Source organism: Anguilla anguilla, chromosome 7 (genome assembly GCF_013347855.1).
Source record: "Anguilla anguilla isolate fAngAng1 chromosome 7, fAngAng1.pri, whole genome shotgun sequence".
NCBI classification, from domain to species: domain Eukaryota; kingdom Metazoa; phylum Chordata; class Actinopteri; order Anguilliformes; family Anguillidae; genus Anguilla; species Anguilla anguilla.
In genome coordinates, this window is record NC_049207.1 from 53,054,644 (window position 1) to 53,080,288 (window position 25,645).

Consider the following 25,645-nt stretch of genomic DNA (forward strand, 5'->3'; position numbering starts at 1 on the left):
GCGGGGCATATTTAATGTATAGGTGTTGAAGTATCCCAGCTGTGTCAATATACCCCTTGTGTTTAAAAAAAACAGGTGGTAATTTTGACAGCCGTTTTGATGTGGACAAGGGCAGCGGAACGATCATTGTGGCCAGACCCCTCGATGCAGAACAGAAATCAAATTACAACCTGACAGTGGAGGCAACAGATGGGACAAACTCTGTCAGCACCCAGGTAATTGAATCGCTAATTAATATTTATACGGAGTGGAGTTTGTCGCAGAACTTTCGCGTTCGCACCCGTCAGAGGACGGTCTCATTATGGCAATCTACGGTAGATTTGCCGCGAGAGTGTTGTTTAAGAAGTTTAAAAAAAAAAAAGGAAAGAAAAGTTTTGACTGTTTGGCAGCACCGCGCGAACACCTTATGACAGGAAGATATCTAACGAGCGTCACGAGGCTTCGTGACTGTTGCCCTACCTTAGCAGTCAAAAATAAACCCTTGGAAAGACAGCTCACACTGGAATTATTTGGACATCCTTTCTTTACTTTGCTGACATTTATTTATTTTGTTATTTTTCATGTGTACATCCCTGTCAGCGGAATGTCAACAATGATTTGCTGAATCAAACTTGTTTTGAAATTTATTTTATGCTCAAGTGCAGCATATTGATGTGTAAACTACAAAGCCTTCAAGCCCCCAAAGTGAACTGGGTTTGACTGACCCTGTGTTACCCCACGTGGTCTCACACTCATATCACCAACAGTCATAAAACATACAGATATAGTATTTGCCTGACATTACATTCTAATGCTGATGCAATCACTTCCGGTAACTGAAAGCAATGGAGTGAGTTCTAGAGCACTTAAAATTAGAGACTAGAGACTTAAAACGTTGAAGGAAAAAAAAAAACATTCCAAAAAACCTACTCTTCAAAGATTTAAGGCCCCTTCCCTTTTGGGCAGCTGGTCTGCAGTAAGTCTCGCTGATAATGATGATGAATACAAGCCCTAAATGGACATGATCTAACACAAATTGGAAATAACTGACAGTTTTTTCCCCCCTGTCTTTCTCTCTCGAGGAACCGCGTACAAAAGGGTGCTTTAATTCAGTTAGTCAGGGTGCACACGGTTCAGCAATGCTATGTATTTTTGAGTCAGTGCTAATTACATTGATGGCTTCTGTGGGGCCTCGTTTCCATCAGATTAATTCTGTCATTGCTGCAGCGCGCACACGACGACATGTCCTGAGTTATTTCGCTTTCGATTGGAGCGTCTGTCTATCACGTATTAAAGTAGTGGACTCATATAAACAAGTTTGGTTTTTTTCCCCCCTTTTCCCCTGTGGGACTTGACTGGAATGCAAACTCTTTAAAGTCTGATTGAGTTGCTGTGTCACCAGATGGATTTGTGCTGCAGGCATTTAGCTCAGGCCAGAAGAGGCCAGTTATGGGGGTGGGGGGAAAAAAAAGCCTCGATTTCACAAGCTCTGAACCATTGGTTTCAGATGAAAGAGGAGCTCGGCAATATGAACTTTACGGAACGTGTAAGAGCTGGTGTAGAGCTGGCATCTCGCAAGTTTCACAAGATAATCCGTTTCAGACGGGATGAAAGAATGAGCTTTCTTTCTGTAGTTCAAGCCGCGCTGTCAGGCCAAATGCTGACGGCTCAATTTAGCTGTCAGAGGCTGTGATTTAAATTTTTTTATTTTATTTTTCTGAAAAGCAGAACCTTTAGCTTACTGGATGCTCCATCGCTGGACACATCTTTCAATGCACATGTACGTGCTGCACAAATATCATTAAGATCTTTTCTTTCCTTTTTCAATTTATATGAAGATTTGCCTTTGTTTGTGGGAGATGCAAAGCCCACCAAACAACTGTGTAAATCTGTGACCTTTATTGCAGATATCGCTTTGAGGATTTGTATAATATTTTTTTCAAAATGACTGACAGTGACCTATTGAGTTGTAGCATATACCCATAGATGAACACGCAGCACGCACGCTCATGTACTGCCTATGGTGGGACATAACTTGCTTGCGCTCTTTGAACAGAGGCATTAGTTAAAGGTCGTAGCATTTCAGCGTTGGTTGCCGAGGCATTTTGCATAATGATTTATGTTTTATTTATTCCTTCGCGTAGCAAAAATGTACTCTGATCCGAAAGGAACTTTCTCTTTCTCTCACTGAGCTGAGAATAATAAGCTTACACGAGCCAGATGAGCGGTATGGGGGCCTTGCTCTGTGGTGATTTGCTTGTTCTCCTCTTGTCCGTGTGGGTTTCCATCTGGTAATGTGGTTTCCTCCCACAGACTAAAGACATGCAGATTAGGTTAACTGGAGAGTCCAAATTGCCCCTAGGTATGAGTGTGTGAGTGAATGGTGTGTGTGCTCTGCGATGCACAAGTGAACTATCCAGGGTGTATTCCTGCCTCTCGCCCAATGCATGCTGGGATAGGCCTCTCATGACCCTAACCAGGAATAAGCGGGTATAGATAATGGATGGATGGATGGATGGATGGATGGAGAAAGCTTTATAAAATGTTAAAAACAAACTAGGTAGCCCTCACATACATGGTAAATGGTGAATGACTGATGGTCCTTCAGCCTTGATAATTAGCAGCAGAAATATCCTTTTTAAAATTTTTTTTTACTAATTCTACAACATGTGGGTATTGAAATGCTTAATCAAGATCAGTTTTATACCTGAAATGTAATATCTGTTGTAGCTTAAGTGTTATGAAACGCATTTTTGTGTTAGACTTCAAGATGGTTGGTGAAACAAGTTTTATTTTTTTGTTTCCTTCACTGCAGAAGTCTGAATACATTTAGTTGTTCCTTCTGTCTAACATTCTACTTTTGTCAGATTTTCCTTGACAGATACTTTTGACAGAAATGTAGGAATGCCTATAAATATTTTGCATTGCAAAAAATAAAAAATAGAAAGAGAAGATCTTGAGAAACCTTTTATTTCTGTGGGTCATAAAATGTTAAAGCTCAGCGGGAGCATCGCTGGTCAGTTGGGGTCTTTCCATTACTGTGAACCCCCCCCATTCGTATTAAGGGGGGGGGGTATAATGGCGTAGCCTGTAGAGCACTGTCCACATGCTCATTACGAGCTCCGATGTCGGCGGTTCGAACCCGGCCGTGCGACCCTTGTCGTGCGTCTCCACCTCTCTCTCTCTCTCTCGCTCCCCATTCTTCCTGTCTCTGCACCGTCCTGTCCAATAAAACTCAAAAAGGTGATTTTTTTTTTTTTTTTAAAGAGCAGTGACAGACAACTCTTCTATGCGGGCGCATGCTAAGACTACTCTCAGGACCGTTGCCCGGAGACCGTCGCTGTGAGCGACTCCTGTTTCAATATGCAGGTCCCCTGCCTGAGGGTGCGTGGCTTGATGTGAACGGGGGTTGACGTGCCGTGCCATTGCAGTATGAGAACGCTCGCGATGGCGTGTTCGAAAAGACCGAATCGCCCCCCTGACGACCGGATGGTGTCGTTACAGGATCGGCCTCCGGGGGGCAGCACTGTGGTGTGTGGGCGCCTCCGACCCTGGTGGCGCCCCACAGATACCAAAAACGCAGCCCCTTGTCGTGGGACCGTTTTAAAGGCAGCATTTATTTAGGAGGAGCAGGTTCCATTCCTCTATCTCTCTCTCTCTCTCTATTTCTTTCTCCATCTCTCTCCCTTAAGGGGCTCACACTTCACTGCCAATATATGTGATGAACATCGCCGAATTGTGTGAGAGACGCGCGGCGGGGGCCGCCTTGGCGCCGAATCAAAAATAAGCCTCCGCTTCCCTGTCTTTGTCGCTTAAGGTGTCCGTCCGAGTAATCGATACGAACAACCACCGGCCGCTGTTCTCCCAGCCCAAGTACCAGATCAGCGTCCCGGAGGACACGCCACCCGGAACGGAGATCCTGCGGCTCGACGCCAGCGACGGGGACGAGAAGGACAAGATGGCGTACACGCTGCTGAGCAGCACCGACCCGTTCAGCCTGCGCAAGTTCCGGCTGGACCCGGGGACGGGCCGGCTCTACACCGCCGAGAGCCTGGACCACGAGACCATGCGGCGCCACACGCTCACCGTCATGGTAAACGCAGACGCCGCGTCACATGACCCAGGGCTGCCCAGATCTACTGTCACTCCAACCCTGACAGAGCACGGCTCATTCAGCAGCTAGAGCAGGGCTGCCCAGATCTACTGCCACTCCAACCCTGACAGAGCACGCCTCATTCAGCAGCTAGAGCAGGGCTGCCCAGATCTACTGCCACTCCAACTCTGACAGAGCACACCTCATTCAGCAGCTAGAGCAGGGCTGCCCAGATCTACTGTCACTCCAACCCTGACAGAGCACGCCTCATTCAGCAGCTAGAGCAGGGCTGCCCAGATCTACTGCCACTCCAACCCTGACAGAGCACACCTCATTCAGCTGGGCTACCCAACCCTGTTCCTGGAGGTCTGCTGTCACTCCAACCCTAATGGAGCACACCTCATTCAGCAGCTAGAGCAGGGCTGCCCAACCCTGTTCCTGGTGATCTACTGTCCTGTAGATTTTCAATCCAACCATAATTTGGCACACTTGACTCTACTGATTAGCTGCTCAGTGAAAACTCTAGCTGGTGTATGAGGTGTGTTTCGTGTGTACGCAGGCACACTCTCACTCATGGTACCCAAATGCATCACCTAACCCTGGTCTGTCCAACCCCGTTCCTGGAGATCTACTGTCTCTCCATACCTAGCAAACCACACCTCATTCAGCAGCTGTAGATCTCATTGAGCTGCTACGGTTCCGTGAGCGTTTTGATCCTCTTGTTTAAGATCCAACAGCTGCCATGCTGTTCACATCTGACTGTGCTCCTCCTGCGTTGCGCTCTCTGTTGATTTACTGTATCTGTCCTGGGCAGTGACAGCTGACGGTGACGGATGGGGAGGGAAATATGTTTTCTTTTTTCTACTCCTTCTTTGCTTCTTTTCAAGATTGTGTCATATTTACCGAGATGCGGAGAGCGGTGTAAACCCTTCTTGAAAAATTTTTTTCTTGTACAACACTTTTTTTTTTTTCGTTTTTTGTTTTTTTCAGGTGCGCGATCAGGACGTTCCCGTGAAGCGCAACCTGGCGAGGGTGATCGTCAATGTGGGGGACGCTAACGACAACGTGCCGCGCTTCACCAGCGCGTCCTACTCCGCGCGCGTGCCGGCGTCCGCCGCGCCGGGCTCGCTCGTGCTCCAGGTCACCGCTCGCGACAAAGACAAGGGCCACAACGCCGAGATACTCTACACCATAGAGTCCGGTACTGTCCTCTCGCCCACGCATCACCTTACATTACATTTAGGCATTTGGCGGACGCTCTTATCCAGAGCGACTTACACAATTTTTTTTTTTTTTTTTACATAGCATTTACATAGCATTGCTTGCATTATACAGCTGGATATATACTGAAGAAATGCAGGTTGAATACCTTGCTCGATGGTACAACTGCAGGGGATTCCAACCTATGACCTGCAGGTTACAAGCCCAGTTCCTTACCCATTATACTACACTGCTGCTCGCATAGCAAAGCCCTTGGGGGCACCAGTGAATTCAGCCCACTTGACACTGCTGCCTGTTGCTAGGAAATGGCATGTTTGACAGGGTTGTGAAGATGTGACCTGAGCCAGAGCGGGCAGCGAGACTGGGCCTTTTACCCACTTAGTTGTTTGTAGGATTTAATTGGTCTTTTCACCGCCATTTTGTGTTTTGTAAGAGACTTTAATAAGAGACTTGTGGGAGGATGCTGTCTTCCTGGAAAGTGCGTGTCTAAGCTATTTGAAAGGTCTCAGCTAATTGAAACAGTGACTCTAAAAGGGGTATCTTTAACTCTGAGAGAAAAGAGAGAAAAGAGAGGGTTTGAGCACTTATAGTGGACCAAAAATCGTAATGTATAATGCCCCTTTGAAAACTTATAATCCTGCTACTTTTTACTGTTTTGACTTTACCTCACCATGATTTCATTTTTTTGTTTTAATTGGTAAGCATAATGAGACATAAATGATCTACACTTTTGCTAATGCTAGACCTCTCATTTTTGCTAATGCTAGAGCTCTTATTCTCATAATTTTCCAGATGGATGAGAATCAATGTTTGCCCTAATGTGGTGATGCATTGTTTCCCCTGTCCTTTTGTTTTGTGCAGGAAATGTGGGGAATTCCTTCGCCATCGATCCCGTTTTGGGCACCGTGACTGTGGCGAAGGAGCTGGATGGTGACAGCGAGTTCGAGCTGGTCGTGAAGGCATCGGATAAAGGCCTGCCCCCCCTCAGCGCCCTGACGACGGCCCGCGTCGCCGTCGCCGTCTCCGATAACGCCAGGCCCGAGTTCGCCGAGCGCGAGCTCTGGGCTGAGGTCAGCGAGGCGGCGGCCACGGGTAGCTTCGTGAGCGTGGTCACCGCCGCCAGCCGGTCGTCCGTCTCCTACCAAATCAGAGAGGGGAACGCGAACGGCGCTTTCGACATCAACCCCGCCTCCGGCGTGGTCGTGACTCGAGGGGCCCTGGACTACGAGACTCGGCCTCAGTACAGGCTGACCGTGCAGGGCACCGACATGGCGGGGATGGCGAGCAACGCCACGCTCCTCGTGCGCCTGGTGGACGAGAACGACAACGCCCCCGTCTTCGCCCAGGCGGAGTTCGCGGGCGTGGTCAGCGAATCGGCTCCTCCGAACAGCGTGGTTTTGACTCGGGACCAAACCCCGCTGGTCGTACGGGCCTCGGACGCCGACCAAGATCTGAACGCCCGGCTGGTTTACGAAATCGTCGAGCCGTCCGCCCGCCGGTACTTTGCGGTCGATTCCGGCACCGGAGCCGTTCGGACAGTCGCCGGCCTGGATTATGAACAGAGGAACAGTTTCCGGTTCGCCGTGCAGGTCCACGATTTGGGAACGCCGAGCCTGTTTGCCGAGACGGCCGCCAACGTCACGGTCCGGGTTCTGGACGTTAACGACTGCCCCCCGCGGTTCGGCCAGGACCTGTACGAGGCATCGATCCTGGCGCCCACGTACCGAGGGGTCAAAGTAATTACGGTAAATGCCACAGACGCGGACAGCGACGGACATTCTAAGCTGCTTTTCTCCATTTCAAAGGGCAACGAGGGAGGCAGGTTTCGGATGGATCCCGTCTCGGGCGCCATCTTGGTGGAGAACGCCACGCAGCTGCGGGGCGGGTATGAGCTGACCGTCAGGGCCTCCGATGGGCGGTTCGTCGGCACTGCGACGGTGAGGATTACCGTGAGGGAGAACAAAAACGGCACCGTGAGGTTCACCCAGGACTCGTACGCCGCCCGCGTTCCGGAACACTCGTCCGAAAAGAGAACGCTCGCCGTCGTCGCCGTTCTGGGGAGCCCCATCAACGAACCCCTGTTTTACGCCATTCTGAATCCGGACCGGAGGTTTGCGATCGGGCGCACTTCGGGGGTGCTGTCCACCACGGGCCTGCCCTTCGATCGCGAGGAGCAGGACGAGTTTGACGTAGTCGTGGAAGCGGCGAAGGAACAGCAGTCGTCCGGGTTCGCTCACGTCTTGGTGAAAGTGACCGTGGAGGACGTGAATGACAACGGGCCCGTGTTTGTTAACCTGCCCTATCCGGTGTCTCAGGTGCAGAGGGAGGCCGCGGTGGGTCATGTCATCAGACAGGTTACCGCTGTGGATAGAGATACCGGCACTAACGGCGAGGTACACTACAGCTTGCGGGATCACCACGAGTATTTTAATATAAGCTCATCGGGTGAAATTTATCTAAAAAAACCATTCGAGCAGAATGTGCCGAGCTCCGAGTTTGTGATTACCGTAGAGGCCGAAGACGGCGGAGAACCGTCTCTTTCGTCTACGGTGGAAGTGAAGGTCGCCGTGGTGGACAAGGCCGTGCCGGTGTTCGAAAAGCCGTTTTATAGCATTGAAATCCCAGAGAACGTACAGTTACGTGCTCCAGTGGTGCATGTCCAAGCCAGTGGCTCCGAGGGTCCTCACGTAGGGTACAGCATTAGCGAAGGGGACCCGTTCCGGCAGTTTTCCATCGACTTCAGCACAGGGGTCCTGCATGTCGTTCAGCCGCTGGACTACGAGACCCATCCTGCCTATAAGCTGAGCGTGAGAGCGACGGACTTGCTGACGGGCGCGCACGCCGAGGTGTTTGTGGACATCATACTGGAGGATGTCAACGACAACCCCCCGGTGTTTGGAGCGGAGGTCTACGCTGCCAGTCTGTCCGAAGCCTCTGTGATCGGCACGTCGGTGCTGCGGGTAACAGCCGCCGACGCTGATTCCGGCGGCAACGGAGTGCTCTTCTATCAGCTCGTCGAAGACGGCGGTGAGAATTTCGACTGCTTCGGCATCGATCGCGACAGCGGGGTCATCTGGACGGCCTGCGCGTTGGACCGCGAGGAAACGACGCGGCACAGGCTGGCGGTGAGAGCCGTCGACGACGGCGTTCCCGCCCTGTCCGGCGACGCGGCCGTGCTGATCGACGTGGCCGACCTGAACGACAACGCGCCGGTCTTCACTCACCGCGCGTACGAGGCCAGCGTCAGCGAGCTCGCCCCAGACGGGCACTTCGTCACGCGCGTGCAGGCCTCCGACGCGGACAGCTCGGACGCCGGCAAACTGGAGTACTCCCTGCTCTCCGGAAACAAGGACGGGAACTTCGCCATCGACGGCAAGAGCGGGCTGATTACCGTTTCGACCCACCGCAGAACGCCGATGCTGCCGCTGTACAACCTGAACGTCTCCGTGTCCGACGGAGTCTTCCGGAGCTCGGCCGCCGTCAGGCTCAGGGTCGTCGGCGCAAACTCCCACGGCCCCGCCTTCCCTCAGACGGACTACGCGGTCGAGCTTTCCGAGAGCGCGCCCGCGGGCACGCTGGTCGCAGAAATCAAAGCCACGGACGAGGATGCCGGAACTTTCGGCCGAGTGGCGTACTACATCGTCAGCGGCTTCGCCAAAGAGAAGTTTTCCGTTAATGAAGCGGGGCAGATTTTCACTGTGGAGAGAGTCGATCGGGAAAGGCCTACCGAGAAAATTATTCCCATAAGCTTGATGGCCAAAGATGGCGGTGGAAAGGTTGCCTTTTGCACCGTCAGTGTGGTCTTGACTGATGTCAACGACAACGCTCCAGAGTTCCTGGTAGCTGAATACAGGGCGAGCGTGGCATCGGACGTCCCGCGGGGAACCATAGTCGTCAAAATTACAGCCACGGACATGGACGAAGGATCGAACGCTGACATTACCTACTCCATCCAGGCAGACGATGGTGACAACGTTGAGGAAAACTTTGAAATACACCCATTCAGTGGCGTGGTCATAACTAAAGAAAGCCTAACTGGCCTGGAAAATGACCTGTGTGTTTTCTATGTGAGGGCCAAAGATGCTGGAAATCCAGCTAGGCACTCTGTTGTGTCTGTTTCTGTTAAAGTACTACCCCCCGAAGTGCCTATGCTAAAGTTTGTGGAACCACATTACAGGTTTACGGTTGCTGAAGATCTCCCTATTGGATCAGAGATAGGTGTTATTCAGGCTGAGAGCGAGCACGCTGTGGTTTATTCTCTTGTCAAGGGAAATACTCTGGAGGGCAACCGGGATGAGGTGTTTGTCATTGACAGAGACACGGGGACGCTAAAACTGGAGAAAGGACTTGACTATGAGACAACCAAATGGTACCAGCTGACGCTGCTGGCCCAAATAAGCTACGAAGGAGATGACATCACAACCGCCATGGATATAAACGTCCTGATAAAGGACGTCAACGACAACAGGCCTCAGTTTGAGTCCGACCCGTACGAGGCCTTTGTCGCTGAGAACCTGCCGGAGGGGACTTTGGTGATCCCGGTGAAAGCCGTCGACCTCGACGCCGGCAGCAACGGCCAGGTCTCGTACAGCCTCGATCAGAACCAGGAGGCCGAGGACGTCGCCGAGCTCTTCGCCGTCGACGGCGAAACGGGCCGGGTCACGACGCTGAGGCCGCTGGACCGTGAGACGCGGGCCGCGTACGCCGTGGGCGTGGTCGCCACCGACCTGGGGGAGAAGGGGCGGCTGTCGGCCTCCGCGACGGTGCGGGTCGCGGTGGCGGACGCGAACGACTGCCCGCCGCGCTTCACGGCCGAACTCTACAGGGGGACGGTGAGCGAGGACGACCCTCTCCCCAGCGGGGTGGTCGCCGTCCTCAGCACCACGGACGCCGACTCCGACGAAGTCAACAGACAAGTCAGCTACTACATCACAGGTCAGCTTTCAGCTCCGATCGCCATTTTGAAAAAAAATGAAGCGTATCTGGGAATGCTTTTACTGCACTTATATTTAATATATATATAATATATATTTAACTTTATATATACTGTCATGAAACTTTTTAAACTGTAAACATTTGGCATTGGGAAATCATGCATTTTGTAATTAGGTCACTGAGGAAAAAGGAAAATGCATAATTATCCCCGTGTTAAATTGACCAGGGAGACTTGACTACTAGGGCTAATTAACTTGTGTGAATAACAATGTCAGATTTATTATCAGGAGATATGCTAAATTAGTGAGCTTATTTTTTTTAAGTGCTGATTCTGTACATGGCACATAGAACAAACAGCATCCTTATAGTTTTACTAAATATTTTATCCTGCTGCTCAGATGTCTCTAATAACACTATACTGTAAGACCCAGAATGTCAGGTGCATCGAATTGTGAAAAACTGTTCAATCCCGTAATCGTATTACCCATTCAGCTGGTGGCGTGAGCCACTGCACTCACAATATCTGGGAGTCTTGGAAATGAGAGAATTGCTTTGTTTGATGCCCATTGCAGATTTTATTTAGTTTTTCTTTTCCGTACTTGCTTCGGTCGTTCGATAGTGAGCCAGAGCACCTACAGAAAGCTGAGTCCTCGATAAAGAATAAATGTGGCTTTTTTTTTGGAACTGAGAGCGGGAAAATAGCCCTGTAGTTGAGGGGGCTGCTTTGTGCTCCGTGGAACAGGCAGGAAATGGAAGGGACTTACAGGCTTTTTCTGTTGCCGCGGCAGCCCGGTTCCTCTGTGCTCACTGTTCAGTCGCTGCACGCTACCGAGTGTGTTCCTGCAGCTCTCCGACTTTCAGTTTACTGAGGTGTTCCTCCCCCCCCTCTCTCCCCCTCCCTCCCCCTCCCCCCTGCCGGCTCCTCTGTTCAAGCTTTTTCCTCTAAAACTTCCGTTATTGTTCATTAGCTTGAAATGTCACCCTCCCGCTGAATTTTTTATTTTATTTTTTTTTTTGCAGACGGGGACCCACTGGGACAGTTTGGCATTGAGCACGTACAGAAAGACTGGAAGGTCTCAGTGAGGAAGCCCCTGGACCGGGAGGAGAGGGACAATTATCTCCTAAATATCACGGCCACCGACGGAACCTTTGTGGCCAGGGGCGCCGTGGAGGTGAAGGTCCTGGACGCGAACGACAACAGCCCCGTTTGCGGGAAGGTGCGTTTCCCAAAATGTCACGCTACCCGCGGCGTTCTGCCAATCACAACACATCCATGCATATTCAATTCTGGAGCATAAAAAAAAACACAAAAAAAAGACTATTGGGGGGGGAGGTGAAGAGGAAGGTCAGTGGAATGCTTCAGTGCATTAATAAAGCGCATTGCTGGCGAGTCAATAATGTATTCCATAATGCTTTGCGTCCCCTGCATTTCTACAGAATGTGCTAGGCTCTGTGACTGTGTACAATTTTTTTGTGGCGATGTGACCACCCTCCTTTGCAGACCCTCTACGCTGAAACCGTACCCGAGGATGCCCCCCCTGGACAGCTGATCTTGGAAATCTCGGCCACTGATGCGGACATACGTTCCAATGCGGAAATCTCTTACAAGCTCTCTGGTGCAGGAGCGGAACTGTTCAGCCTCGACTCCCATACAGGTAAGTGGCTTAATGCTGTGCATATGGCTGCTCGCAAAGGTTACGGTGACTTAATGTGAAAGGTAAATATGCAAATGCATTTAAATTATGAATTAATGTAAAAAAACAAAATGCTAAATCAAAATGCTTATTTTACTGGCATGTTTGTCCCTAATATTACAAACCCAATTAAGTTAGCAATGCTTAATTGTGTTTGTCCAAACATGAGCCTGCCGGACGAGCTGTTAATAAATTAAATCTAGCGGGAAAAATGCGATGTGGGTGTAATCGCACCAGTGCTGTGCAAACTATTTGTGCTTTGAGTGACAGGAATCATTAGTATTAAGTGAGGGAACTGATTAAGTGCTGTATCTCTCTCTCCAGTGTGGCTTGTTTATTATAGAATTTAAATAAGCAAAGTCGTCTTCTAATGAAACGAAGCATCACGGGCTCCTGGGCGGAAGGTCGGCCTGGCTGCTTGCTCTGCGTGTTTTATTCTGCGCTCTGATTGGTCTGTGCTTACGCAAGGCGAGCTGAGAACGCTCCTGCCGCTGGACCGGGAGGAGCGGGACGCGTACGAGCTGCGGGCGCGAGCGCTGGACGGGGGCGGGCGCCACTGCGAGTCCCGCGTCAGGATCGCCGTGGGCGACGCCAACGACAACGCGCCGCGGTTTGCGTCCGAAACCTTCGCCGTCTCCGTCTTCCAGAACACCGAGGTTCACACCTTCGTAGCTCGGCTGCAGGCCAGCGACGCCGATTTGGGTAAGCAGTGGGGTGGGGGGGGGGGTGACGTTACGTTGGACCGGATTGTTCTGTTGGTTCTGTAGGGAAACGATCCTGTCCACACCGTTATGAATCATAGCAAAATGTTAATTAAAATTTCTGACTCAACCTCTTAAGAATTGAGGAGCATTACATTGCATTTCATTTATTTGGCAGACATTTTTATGTGCAATATCTGCATACTGAAGGTCATTGGAACTGCTACAAAACACCGGTCCGATAAGGTACAATACTCATTATGTGACAGTTATCCATAGCCATGAACACATTTCCAGTCCATTTCACACAGTAAGCGTAAGTCTAGAACATATGAGAAAGGGCCATTTGGTCAATCCAGGCTTGCTATATAATCACCATCCTGATGAGCTGTTATGATTGCCAGTTCCATACCATGACGCTAATACATTTTGCATCCACAGCTGTTGCCTGTTAATTCATTTTCCAGTCACGTTCGATGGCTTCTGAACTTTTTGTCCCTGATGTGCTCGGTTTTTGTTTTTTTTTAGATATTCTTAATAATGTCATCTCATAAATGCTTTTGTGAAAGGTTACGCGGTGTTATCGTTATTTATAATATCCTCAGATATGTTGGGGTGCGTGAGCCAGACAGCACAAAGTGGAACACGGTGTTCAAAGTCGGTTCTCTCTGAATCCCCTTTTATGAATTCTGAGTTCATAATCAGAGAACATCGGCAGCTGCACCAGTGCAGACGCAACGCAAACCTTTTTTTGATGACAGACCGCCTTAAAGTATTTCTCACTGATGCCTTTTCTTACTTTAAACACTTTAAAAAAGGTAATCTCTTTTTAATTGAGAAACAGTGAATGTGTACAACTGAAAACCCGAAATCCAATTAAATGACAGCGTCAGCTAAAAAAAAAAAAAAAAAAGTGTGGAAACAGAAAAACAAAAAGAATTGCGATTCATTACACGCTCCCGAGATCGCAAACAGCCGACTGAAAAAAAAATTCTGAGAGCTCCAAACAGCCAGAAAATAACTTTCCTGCAGCGTTCCTCTCCTTCAGCGTTAAGGTTTCTAAATCACTGTGGGGCTCCTGCAGGGCTGGTTAGTATGTAATATGGTTGCAAATCCTCGTTTTCTTTAAATGGTCTGTGTAGACTGGTGTTTTCTGGTAAATGGAATATAAATATTTAACGCATTCAAATGCAAGAGTATCTGAAAATTAGATTAGACCTTATGGGGATATATTCTAAGAACCGGTGTGCTGTGTCTTACATTTTGTTAAGAATATGAAGCCTCATTATCGTGTGTTATTTGATGAAGTGGGTCTTTATGCAGTGGTACCCAGGGAGACAGAACAGAGAGAGTTAACCTTTAATCTGAGAACGGTCCGTAGCCTTGTTCAACAAGGATTTTAATTTAAATACAGTTTACTTAGTTCTGTCTAGTGTGGTGCAATTAGATTGGGTTTCACTGAACAGTTTAATAGATAAGACGCCAGTGATAGGTTTTAATGAAAGTTTGTTTATTTATTTTGTTTGTTTTTGACTCAAATTATTTGGAGTGTGTCGAGGCGGAGCTACCACATTAGATGCAGTCATGTAAAAAAATGAGTTGGCAGGTAACGGGCGATCCTTGCTTATTAAAGATTAATTTTAATAAGCTTAAAGTTAATCACGCTAAATCATTAATCAACAAGCTCAGGATGCTTTTCGAGGGGAAAGCTGGTTCTCTCTATCCTGTTTGTAGCTTACCAGCCACCCCAGGTCTTGTGAGGCCTATATGTTCCACTGCTGTTCCACCCTAAACGTTCAGACGAAGTCGCTAAAGTGAAACGTGACGGAGAAAGCAGAACGTTGTCAAACGTGCGCGAAACCGTTCCGCCGCTGTTACCGCGCCGACGGCGTATACGGACTGACGTCGGTTTGACGATCCTGACGCCTGGATATCGACCGGACCGGCGGACACAGTAGCGCAGCTGTTCTCGCGTTGTGTGCGAAACGTCTGCGGAGCCGGTTGGGGCCGTCCTTCCAAAACAACCGGAGTAGACTCCGCGTCTCTGTGCCGGGCCCCAGAGGGGGGGGGGGGTCTTCGCACTGTTCGTTTCAGGTCAACCCTTTCTCCGACGTGCCCTCATGCAAAATGCATTAATGCTCGCCTTTATGCTCGTTCGGCCGGACGCTGAGAACGAGTGCCTTTTCTCCACAGACGCGCGCCTTCGTTTCTCGCGTAACATTTTATGGCGTTCTTCGAGCCCCTTTCAGGAGTCCTGGAGCTTATCTGTCGACTCGCACGTGTGCTTTCTGCGTGGGACGGAAGCTGCGGAGGAACATTCCACGTCCTCCCTGTGCGCTATCTTTGCATAGTTTGCCGTCGTCGAGAACATCGCCCCGATCGCAAAAACACCATTGAGTACCGCTAATCACGGAAAGCAAACAGACAGACCCTCCTAATCGCACCCGAGCGGACGTCTTGATAATCTCAGCCAGACGCGTTCCCCCTCCGAACATGCACACCAATGCGGGTGCTGCTAAGAATTAAAGTCAACGGGGTTTGTTTATGAATGTTTGCTGATGGCAATAAAGATTGCTAAATGATTTGGCTCACTTCCCTCGGTGGTCATTAAGCAATTTCGACAGAGTAATTTGGTCAGATATAATTGATCCGGACAACAGACTGGCAATAAAAAAAATGCATTCCTCTCTCTCTCTGGCTGCCGCGGTACAACGGGAGTTTGAAGGAGATCTGTTACTTTATGAATGTGACTCTAATGACAGATTACAAATGGCAGCGTCTGCAAAAAAAAAAACCACATTAAAACAATTAGGACAATCTGTCTCTGTCTCGTTTATGTTGCGCAGTGCAGGGGCGGTGAAAATTTATCACGGCTGTTTGATACGCTTTCTTCTTGGTCTGCCCCCCCCCCCCCCTCCCTCCCTCCCTCCCCCCCTCCCCAGGTTCGAACGGCGATATCCTGTACTCGTTTGTGGACTCGGCGGACGGACAGTTCTCCATCGACGAGCGGTCGGGGATCATCAGCCTGGAGAAGCCGCTGGACCGGCGGGCGCGAGCCGCCTTCACGCTCCGGGCCCAGGCCGTGGACCAGGGCGCCCCCCGCAGGCTGTCCTCGGCCTGCGCGGTGGCGGTGTCCGTGCTGGACGTGGGCGACGCCCCCCCCGGCGTTCGAGCGGCGGGAGTACGCCGCCGCGGTGCCCGAGGACGCGGCGGCGGGGACCCTGGTGCTGCGCGTCTTCGCCGTCGCCAGGGACGCCCAGCCAGAGGCCGAGGTCTCCTACACCGTCGTCGCCGGCAACGAGGGCGGGGCCTTCAGCGTCGACTCGCGCACGGGTGAGTCTCGATGTCCGGCCGCGGTGACCTGACCACAGCGGCGTGTCTCCGTCATGTGTCTACGCCACGAGGGTCGGCGGTTTCCCCCACTGTGTTCTGAGCCGCCGCTGAATTGGCCTTGTCTGTCTCTCCGACTGTGCAGGCGACATCTTTGTGATCGGGAGTCTGGATTACGAAAGCACGCGGGAGTACTATCTGACCGTGGAGGCCACGGACGCACGCACGCCGTCCCTCAGCGACGCGGCCACGGTCACCATCAACGTGACCGACGTCAACGACAACAGTCCCGCGTTCAGCCAGTCCGCATACTCTGCCGTCGTCGGGGAAGACTGCGATCCGGGGAAGACCGTCGTCGCTGTGAGTGTTTCTAATTACCTGATATTGCCGATGTCAATGAGGACTAATCAGAGCCCGCACAGCTTCACAATTAGCCATGATGGAGGCGTAGGTGTAAAAGATGTAAATTGATTGTCTCCTGTTGGAGAGCGTTTGTCACCCGAGCTGTTCCTGATCCAGCCGCGGCGGAACTAAAGACTGCGTGTTAATACCTGTCTGCGGAAACTGTTCTCAATCTGCCAAATTTCCCCGCGGGTCCCGGAGCGTGTTTACCGATTTTTGAGGGGTGTTTGTGATTGAAGCGAGCGTTTGTGACGTCCGCCGGGCCGATCGTAAAATCCGTCGTCTCGTCAGGTCGTGGCCGAGGACGCCGACGGGTCGCCCGGCAACCGTGTCCGTTACTCCATCGTCGGCGGCAACCAGGGCGGCCCCTTCACCATCGACGCGGTCAAAGGCGAGGTCAAGGTCGCTCGGCAACTAGACAGAGAGAAGGTACGTTTTTTTGCATTTTTTTCCCCCCGTGAAACAAAAATGGCGGTAGCCTTCTGTTCTTCTGAGATGGTTTAATCGCGGCTTGGATGATCGTTGGAAGAGGGCTAAAATGGAAGCTGCGTTTCTACGCCGCTGTGTTAAATTTCTCGTGAAAGGTGCAGATGAGGTTCAGGAGTCTCTTCTTCTCTATCCTCCCCGCTGTTTGAATTAGATATCGGGGTACACCCTGACCGTGCAGGCCTCGGACAGCGGAAGCCCTCCCAAATCCAGCAGCGCCACCGTCAACATCGACGTGTCCGACGTGAACGATAATCGCCCGGTCTTCTCCCAGGCCAACTACAGCCTCGTCGTCCAGGTGAGGGAGTGACAGGCGACCGGCTCGGAGGAGGGCGGAGTTCAGTTCACAGCCTCCACGCTCCGCCTCCTGATGAATTCCTAATGGATGAGCGGTTTCTCCATTACTGAATGCTGAGCAAGGCGGCTGTGTGCGGAGTTGCTGACGGGTTGTGCAATGTCGTCACCCCCCCCCCCCCCTTGCCCCCCCCCCCTCATTTCTCATTGGCCCAGGAGACCCGCCCTGTGGGGACCGTCGTGCTCCAGCTCGCCGTGACGGACAGGGACGCCTCCCACAACGGGCCCCCTTTCTCCTTCACCATCGTCGGGGGCAACGAGGGAAACGCCTTCCAGATCGACCAGGAGGGGGCGCTGCTCACCGCGGCGCGGCTCGACCGGAAGAGGACGGAGCACTACTCGCTGCGGGTGGAGGTGGGGCGGGGGTCTGTCACGGAATAATGCCTCAAAATCATCCTACATAGTACACATTATACAGTACATATGAAGATATACATGTGTCTTTTATTTTATGTAGTATTTAGTAGGCTTTTGCAATGGGTGATATTGTGTACCACAAAGGAAACTAATCAGGGAGTGAGACTGGGGGGTGGGGGTGGGGGGGGTTTCGGGGGGGGGGGGGGTTATTTGGATATGCTTCATCTGTTTAACGGATGTGCCCTTGCCTCTGGTGTCTGGTGGGTTCAATTACAGGCTTGGTTGTCTGACTGTTAAGCACTTGTTCAGTGTGCTTGTGGAGGTGAAACGATTTCTAGTTGCGAGATAATGGCGGGGATTAATTACTATTATTTTGGCCAGACTTACAAGTGCGGGATCAATGGCCTTTTCCGTTTCCAGTTAAAGACCTCGTCCATGATCTGCATTTCCTGTCGCTGAAACGTTTATGACTCTTCACTCAGACCTAAATATTTATCTCACAAAAAATCAAATGCATAAAGAAGTGACTAAAGTTCGTCTAGACAATGTGTTTACCCAGAGTTCTCTTTCCCCGGCCTGCTAACAGTTTTTTAAAGTATTTTTGAAAAGTATTTCTGAAGTATTAGTTATGTGACCTAGGCCTGGAGTTAAAATATGATTCTAGAATAAGAAGTAGTGGTGGTGATCGCTAGTCTTGACCTCGGTGTGTGGGATTGGTTTCCTGCGATGTGATTGGTTCTAGCAGATTTTAGCCGATGTGGCATGAGTCACCGCTTCCAATTGGAGCGCTATGCAACATTACGATTCTTGATACCAAATTGTGAACTCACCGATGTTTTCAACAGCGAGTTTACTGGACTGGAGTTTTGATTTAAAAGCAAGACTGCGTGGCGCGTGACACCACCGTCTATGCCCCCCCCAGACCCCCCCCCCCCACCCCCCACTCCCCCGCTTCTTTTTGGAAGCAGTCACCAGCAGCCATTGATTTTGAGTGGATTTCACGCACCGAGTTTCTCAGAATTAGATTTTTCCCCCAACAAAAGAAACCCATCACTTTTTCATACGCCGCAGATCGCCGAACTCAAATGAAATATTGATCAGAAAGTCAGAGATTTGCAGCCTTTGACACATTTGTTTATTTGGTCTTCGTTGGCCTGGGAGTCGGAGGGGGGCAGGGGAGGGGTGAGGGGGGCATCGTGTTTTTAACGGAAATCGTTGCTGTCGCCGCTGCTCAGCCTCCCTGTTTCCTCAGGTGGCGGACAGCGGCAAGCCGCCTCTGGTCTCGTCGGCGCCCGTCAGCGTCCGGGTCATCGAGGAGAGCGTGTACCCGCCCGCCGTGCTCCCGCTGGACGTGTTCGTGACCACGCAGGGGGACGGGTACGCGGGCGGGGTCCTGGGGAAGATCCACGCCACGGACCAGGACGTCTACGACACGCTGACGTACGGCCTGGCGCCCGGGTCCCGCGGGCCCTTCGCCGTCTCCCCCGGCGACGGCAGGCTGGTGGCGGCCGGGCCGCTGGACGAGGGCCGCTACGCGCTCAACGTGACGGTGACGGACGGGCGCTTCGCCGCGCGGGCCCCCGTGAGCGTGCACGTGCGGCGGGTGACGCGGCGGGCGCTGGACGGCTCGGTGGGCGTGCGGCTCGCCGGCGTCACCCCCGAGGAGTTCGTGGGTGACCACTGGCGCGACTTCCTGCGGGCGCTGCGCGGCGCGGCGGGCCTGCGGCGGGCCGACGTCCTGGTGGTCAGCCTGCAGCCGGTCGGCCCGCCCGCGGCCCTCGACGTCCTCCTCGCCCTGTCGGGAGGCCCCGCCCACTCGGGCGCGGCGGCCGTGTTCCGGAAGCTGAACGCCTCGGCGGCCGTCGTCGAGGAGATGACGGGGCTGCGCGTCGTCCGCGTCGTCGACAAGCTGTGCGCCGGCCTGGACTGCCCGCGCCGCTTCTGCGACGAGGTCGTCGCCCTGGACACGGGCGCCATGGCGACGCACAGCGCGGCCAGGCTGAGCTTCGTCACTCCCCGCCACCGCAGGTCCGCCGTGTGCCTCTGCAAAGGTACGCTGGCGCCAGGCTGAGGAACGGCAGGGCAGACATGACTGCTGCGTACTTACATATCGAGAGCTCGGAAATATAGGGGCCATGTCTGCAGATAATACTGTTATGAGAGTCATAACACTGCTTTTTATTTCCTCTTTGCTGCTGTTCACCTCGTTTCTAGTGTTTGATCTGCTGTACAGCAGACACAACAAAGAGCATTCCCGTGATGATATCTCTTTTTTGGACTAAAATGTCAGACGGACCCCTATACTTCTAAACTCAGGATGTGTGCGTATGTAATTAAATACAGTGCTGGTGTGTTTGTGTTCCTGTATACTGTGTTTTTTTGTCCCTGGTTGTTTTTTGTTTGTTGTTTAAATGCCCTGTGGGCCTCTTCTGTTTAAGGTGGTAAATGTCCTGTGTTGGACACGCTGTGTGAGGGTCACCCATGTCCTGAGGAGAGTGTGTGCATACCCAATCAGCAGGAAGCAACCTACACCTGTGCGTGTCCAGATGGTAAACCTGGGAAGTGCTCAGGTAAGTCCTCCATCCCCAGATGCAGACTGCAGTTGTGTGACAGCAGGTAGAGCCTTCGCCAAGCAGAATTTTAACTTTCCCCCCCGCCTAAATTTGTCAGAAATGTCACAGTGCATTGTGGGATTAGACGTCAGGCAGTCAAGCTGCTCTACTCTCGGCTGCCTTCGTGTAATCCGCCGCTCGCCTGCTTTCTGCTAACGCTGCGTTTGCCCACTTCACCGCTGCTTGGCTCAGCTCTTAGCGGACGGAGAGTTTTCGTTACGTTCATTTTTTAAACGTCGCTTCTCTTCGCTGTTAACATCTCTCGCGCGGACTGAAGCAGACAGGGCCTCATCTTCTCTCGCCCCCCACTTAACCCCCACCCCCCACCCCCCCACCCCCTTCCCCCGTCGTGTTTTTTGCTCTTCAGCGTGGCCCTCGCTGACGTTTGGCGGGGACGGCTACGTCAAGTACCGGCTGACGGAGAACGACAACAAGGAGGAGCTGAAGCTGTCACTCAGGCTGAGGACCTTCTCCAGCCACGCTACGCTGATGTACGCCCGGGGAACCGACTACAGCATTCTGGAGGTCTGTGTCTGCTATTGCTGCAGCTGGTAACCGTGTTAAACACTTATAAGGTGTAAGATCTCCATTAGGCAATGCAATACAGCATTCTCGAGGATTGTGTTTGTTATTGCTGCCGCTGATAATTATATTAGCCACTTACAAGGTGTAAGATCTCCATTAGGCAATGCACTGCAGCATTCTCGAGGTTTGTGTCTGCTGTTGCTGAAGCTGATAACCGTGTTAAACACTTGTAAGGTGCTAGATCTCCATTAGGCAGTGCAAGGCAGATTTATTTATATAGCACGGGGTGCGATACACACCCAAGTGCAATTCAAGGTGATGTAGACAAAGCACAAAAGGCATTCAGCAAACAGAAGGAAAGCAGTAAAAAAAAATAAAAAAACAATAGAAGATAATAGAATAGAATAGAATAAAAAGAGTTTAAATACAAGTAATTAAAAACATTTTGTGATTAGAATGTTCTTAACTGAACATTCTAATGCTGATGTAACATCACTGCTGGTAATTGTAAGCAATGGTGTTCTAGAGCACTGGACACTTCTGAAAAAGAAAAGAAAAAATAAAAAAAAACCTGCTCTTCTAAGGGTTAACCAGCCCGTACTGGTTTAGCCTCACACCTTCCCATCCGGTCCACATGCAGGCTGTCAGCACAAGCACGGACCGAGTTCATTTCAGACTTGGATAGAAATCAGGGGTGCATTCTTTCACCCTCTCACAAGGGCCCTTCTGTTGTTTGAACAGCCGTGTGAGCGAAACGAGTTTCTCTGAACGTGCTCATTCAGAAGGTTTCTAGAGCTGGCCTGCGTTCAGAGGGAAACTCAAGCTGAAAATTATATAATATGCTGGCTCTCGCCTTAAGAATAATTTGTCTGTCTCATTGCTAACGTGTACCAGAATATTTTAGCCAAAAACAGAAAGGGAAAGGATTCAGAAAATGTATTGGAGGCTGCAGATAAAATCAGTTAAAATGCGAACCTTCCATGATGTCTTAAATATTGTGATTGTGACTAGAGAAAATGTTTTTTGCCATTTGCCAAACACTTTTCTCTGACTCAAAAGACACCTCCATTCATTTAAACGATAAGAAGAGGTGTTCCATCTCTTTGATGTCATCACTTCAGCTGGTCAAACATTCACTGTCCAGTGTAAATCCAAATCTAACGGAGTACATTTGAGTCCAACAGGGACTATGTGTACTCTGTAACAGTTGATTTAACACTGAGCATTTCACTGTGTACCGAGGAACAAACCAAATGCTGATGTTTTTGTTTTTGGGGCGAGGGGGTGGAGTCTCCCGTTAATGCTGCGCTCTCCTCCCCCCCCCCCCCCCCGCAGGTGCAGAATGGTAGGCTCCAGTACCGGTTTGACTGCGGCAGTGGGCCCGGGCTGGTCTCCGTGCACAGCGTCCAGCTTAACGACGGCGCCTGGCACTCCGTCTCCCTGGAGGTCAGCGGGAACTACGCCAGGCTGGCGCTGGACGGGCTCCACGCGGCCTCGGGCACCGCCCCGGGCACCCTCCGCACCCTCAACCTGGACGACGCCATCTTCTTCGGCGGCGGGCACGTCCGCCAGCTCGCCCTGGGGCAGGGGGGCAGGCGCGGACGCAGCCCCCCCGTCGCCGGCGGTTTCCGCGGCTGCATGCAGGCCCTGGTGCTCAACGGGCAGGAGCTCCCGCTCAGCGCCAAGAGCCACGCCCACAGCCACGCCCACGCCACGCTGGAGGACGCGGTGGGCGTGTCCCCCGGCTGCGCCATGGCCCCGCCCCTGGGTTGCCATGGCAACCCCTGCACCAATGGCGGGACCTGCTCCCCGCTGCCCGACGGAGGTACCGAAAATGCTGGGCCCAGGAAGTTGTGCTGAGCCACTTTGTTTGTGACAGTTTGTTTCTGTTTGATTTTTTAAAATGGGATCGATTCTCTTTGCAGGTTATTTCTGTGCCTGCAGTGCCTTATTCATGGGACCTCGCTGTGAAATTGGCAAAACCCCTTGCGCCTCGAACCCCTGTCTGTACGGCGGGACCTGTGTTCCACGCGGTGGAGACTTTTACTGCCAGTGCAGGGGGCAGTACTCCGGACAGAGGTGCGCGGTGCCCAAACATTTTATGAACTCAGAATTTTTATTTGTCTCTGAGGGGTTCCACTCATGTTTTTACAACACCTGCCACCAGCCAACTGTAGGGTGGACTGAGAGGGTTGTTTATTGTGCTGACGACACACGAGCCTGTGATTTAAGCCCTGGCCGTAGGTCTTTTTGAGTTTGATTAAGATGTATTTATGGTACAGTCGATTTGGCCAATTAGCAAATGTTGTCATCCAGAGTAACTTGCACGGCTTACATCTTTACATACTGCACAGCTGGGTGTTTACCGTAGCAGTTCATGGAACAACTCCAGAGCCTCTATCTGGGAATCGAACCTGCAACCTCTCTGCCCTGGCCATTATGCAGTACATATACGAATTGCACATTGAATTAAGTGAGTAGATCACATAACATCCCAGGAGCATGTAAGGTAAAATGTGAGGTCTTGCTTACACATTCTTGTTCCTGGTTTCACAAAGCTCGAATATATGTACCGCTACCAGCAGCTAGTGAAAATGGCCGTTCAGAAACATAGTGTTCCTGAACTACTACTGCTGGAAGTGGTAATAATAGTCGTAGCTGTGCAGTAATAACACATTTCTGGTGAGATGTTTACAGTACAGCTGTGGTACAACAAAAAAAGCACTGGAGAAGCATGGCGTTAAAAAATATGGCAACAGAACAGAGAGAGCCTGTACTGTAAATAATGTTTCTGTACCTTTACCTGTCTCAGATGACTGAATTATCTTCATCCCCAGGTGTCAGCTGGGACCGTACTGTAAAGACAGCCCCTGCAAGAACAGCGGGAAGTGCATCGAGAGCTTGGACGGACCTGTCTGCGAGTGCGAGCAGGGTTTCCAAGGCGACAGGTAAAGGTCAATCCGATGTGCGCGTTGCGAGATTTGCCTTCGTTAGAACCTTCTGTGGCCCGTGTTCCGTTAATGAGCTGCTGTTGCTGTCCGCCTTCGATCAGGTGCCTCGGCGACGTGGACGAGTGCCTGGGGGGCCCGTGCGCCAACGGCGGGCGCTGCGAGAACACCTACGGCTCCTACCGCTGCAACTGCTCCCGCGGCTTCGGCGGGAGGCTCTGCCAGCTGGAGTCCGCCGTGGGGAACGAGCTGGTGTCCACCCCCTGGAACATCGGCGCGGAGGAGGTCGTCGGGATCGTCGTCTTCGTGCTGAGCGTCTTCGTCCTGGCGCTGCTCTTCGTCGTCGCGCGCAGGAGGTGCTCGCGGCCCGGCGGCAAGCCCGAGCCGGAGGAGGACAAGCACCGGCTGGGGAACGCCTTCCTGCGCGGGCCTTACCTGGACCCCAGAGTCAGCCGGAACATCTACTCGGACGTCCCGCCCCAGGTCCCCGTCCGGCCCGCGTCCTACACCCCCAGCGTGCCCAGCGACTCGCGGAACAACCTGGACCGCAACTCCTTCGAGGGGTCGGTGATCCCCGAGCACCCGGAGTTCAGCACCTTCAGCCGGGACCCCGCCCGCTCCCACCGCAAGCCCGTGATCGTGTGCAGCGTGGCCCCCAATCTGCCCCCGCCCTCCTTCCCCATCCCCGCCCCCGCCGCCCCCGCCTCCGACTGCGACTCCGTACGGAAGCCCGCGTGGGACTACGAGTACGACGGTGAGCGTTTCGCTTTTCCGTCGACTTCCGCCGCGCGGTTAATCCCGTAGGGAGAAAAGCGACCGTCGCGGGTCAGGGAGAATGCTTCTTATTCCCGACGCCTTAATTGGGGCTCGTTCGTTTGTGCTCATCAGATTATGCGTGGCTTTGGAAAGGTTATCTCCCCGCGGTTTTACTGCGCGACTGAGCTGGCTTCCCTCGCCACAGTTATCACTCAGAGGCTCAGAAAAAAATCACATCATGGTTGTCAAATCCATTCCAGCCGCAGCGTGACTGTGGGCTGAATGACAGATTCATTTAGATTCACAGAGAGTTCCGTCTGAATTTCAGAGTGGTTGCCAAACTCGAGGCTCCAGTCCAGGATGTCTTGAGGACAATTTTATTTTCGGTTGATGTGAGACGAAAGAATTCCACTTAAGCGGCTTTCAAATGTCGGATGCTTGTTGTGTGCGTGTGTTTTTTTTTCTCCAGCTAACGTTGTGGAATTAGATCCTTGCCCGAAGAGAAAGCCAAGCAAGGACAACAACACCTGTCAGAGAATCTGTGATGTCCATTCGCTCGGCTCCTTCCAGTCTGAGGCCTACGATGATAATGGTGGGTGTGCCGTTAACCCTTTCAAGTGCGGCATCACAACTACGTGATTGGAATGTTCTTGACTGTACATTCTAATGCTGATGTCACAGTCGCGACTGGCTGCCTGAAAGCAGTGGAGTTCTAGAACACTGACTTTTTAAAATAACATTACAAAAACATACTCTTCAAAGGGTTAAAAGGAATCATATAGCACAAGTGGGACCTTTAGATGAAAGCCAGCATTAGCAAAGGTGCCAAGTACCTGTAGATAAGTAAATCCTTTTTTATGAAATATCACAGTATCCCAGCTTAAATAAATTGAAAGGATTTGCCATAATAGCATTTGCCAAAGTTTTTTGTCAGTTTTAATAGGAATTCAGTAAATCCAGGAGGAGCAGCCTGCCAGAGAGCTAGGTGCATGTTAACCTTTTTCTGCTACGGCTCTCCTCTGTTATGCTGTGAAATGGTGTAATTGTGTGAGAAAAGGTGGATACGGGTCATTTGTTCTCTTCTTCCCCTCTGCCGCGACCTCAGCTCCCATATGGATCAAATCCGCCCTCAGTACCAGGGCAGGGTTTAACTAGGGCCAGCTTGTAAGTCTGATTTAAATCAGTAAAGAAGGAAGTGGTTTAAAGAGGCTTTGAGATCCTGGGGTGATAAAACAGGCTTTTCCAGCCCCGC

At 51.6% G+C, this 25,645-nt stretch overlaps 1 protein-coding gene across 1 annotated transcript in view; it reads left to right on the forward strand.

Moving 5' to 3' along the window:
- Positions 1-25,645, forward strand: part of LOC118232172 (protocadherin Fat 1-like) — a 60,982-nt gene that overhangs the window by 31,687 nt on the left and 3,650 nt on the right. Inside the window, 21 exon segments of the mRNA XM_035426855.1 lie at positions 76-215; positions 3,797-4,072; positions 5,063-5,273; positions 6,155-10,228; positions 11,249-11,445; positions 11,730-11,883; positions 12,391-12,624; positions 15,566-15,780; positions 15,782-15,956; positions 16,099-16,313; positions 16,647-16,784; positions 16,996-17,139; positions 17,352-17,549; positions 18,805-19,603; positions 19,991-20,122; positions 20,532-20,689; positions 22,025-22,514; positions 22,615-22,768; positions 23,527-23,637; positions 23,742-24,391; positions 24,863-24,985. Of these exon segments, the coding sequence (XP_035282746.1) occupies positions 76-215; positions 3,797-4,072; positions 5,063-5,273; positions 6,155-10,228; positions 11,249-11,445; positions 11,730-11,883; positions 12,391-12,624; positions 15,566-15,780; positions 15,782-15,956; positions 16,099-16,313; positions 16,647-16,784; positions 16,996-17,139; positions 17,352-17,549; positions 18,805-19,603; positions 19,991-20,122; positions 20,532-20,689; positions 22,025-22,514; positions 22,615-22,768; positions 23,527-23,637; positions 23,742-24,391; positions 24,863-24,985 (8,988 nt within the window).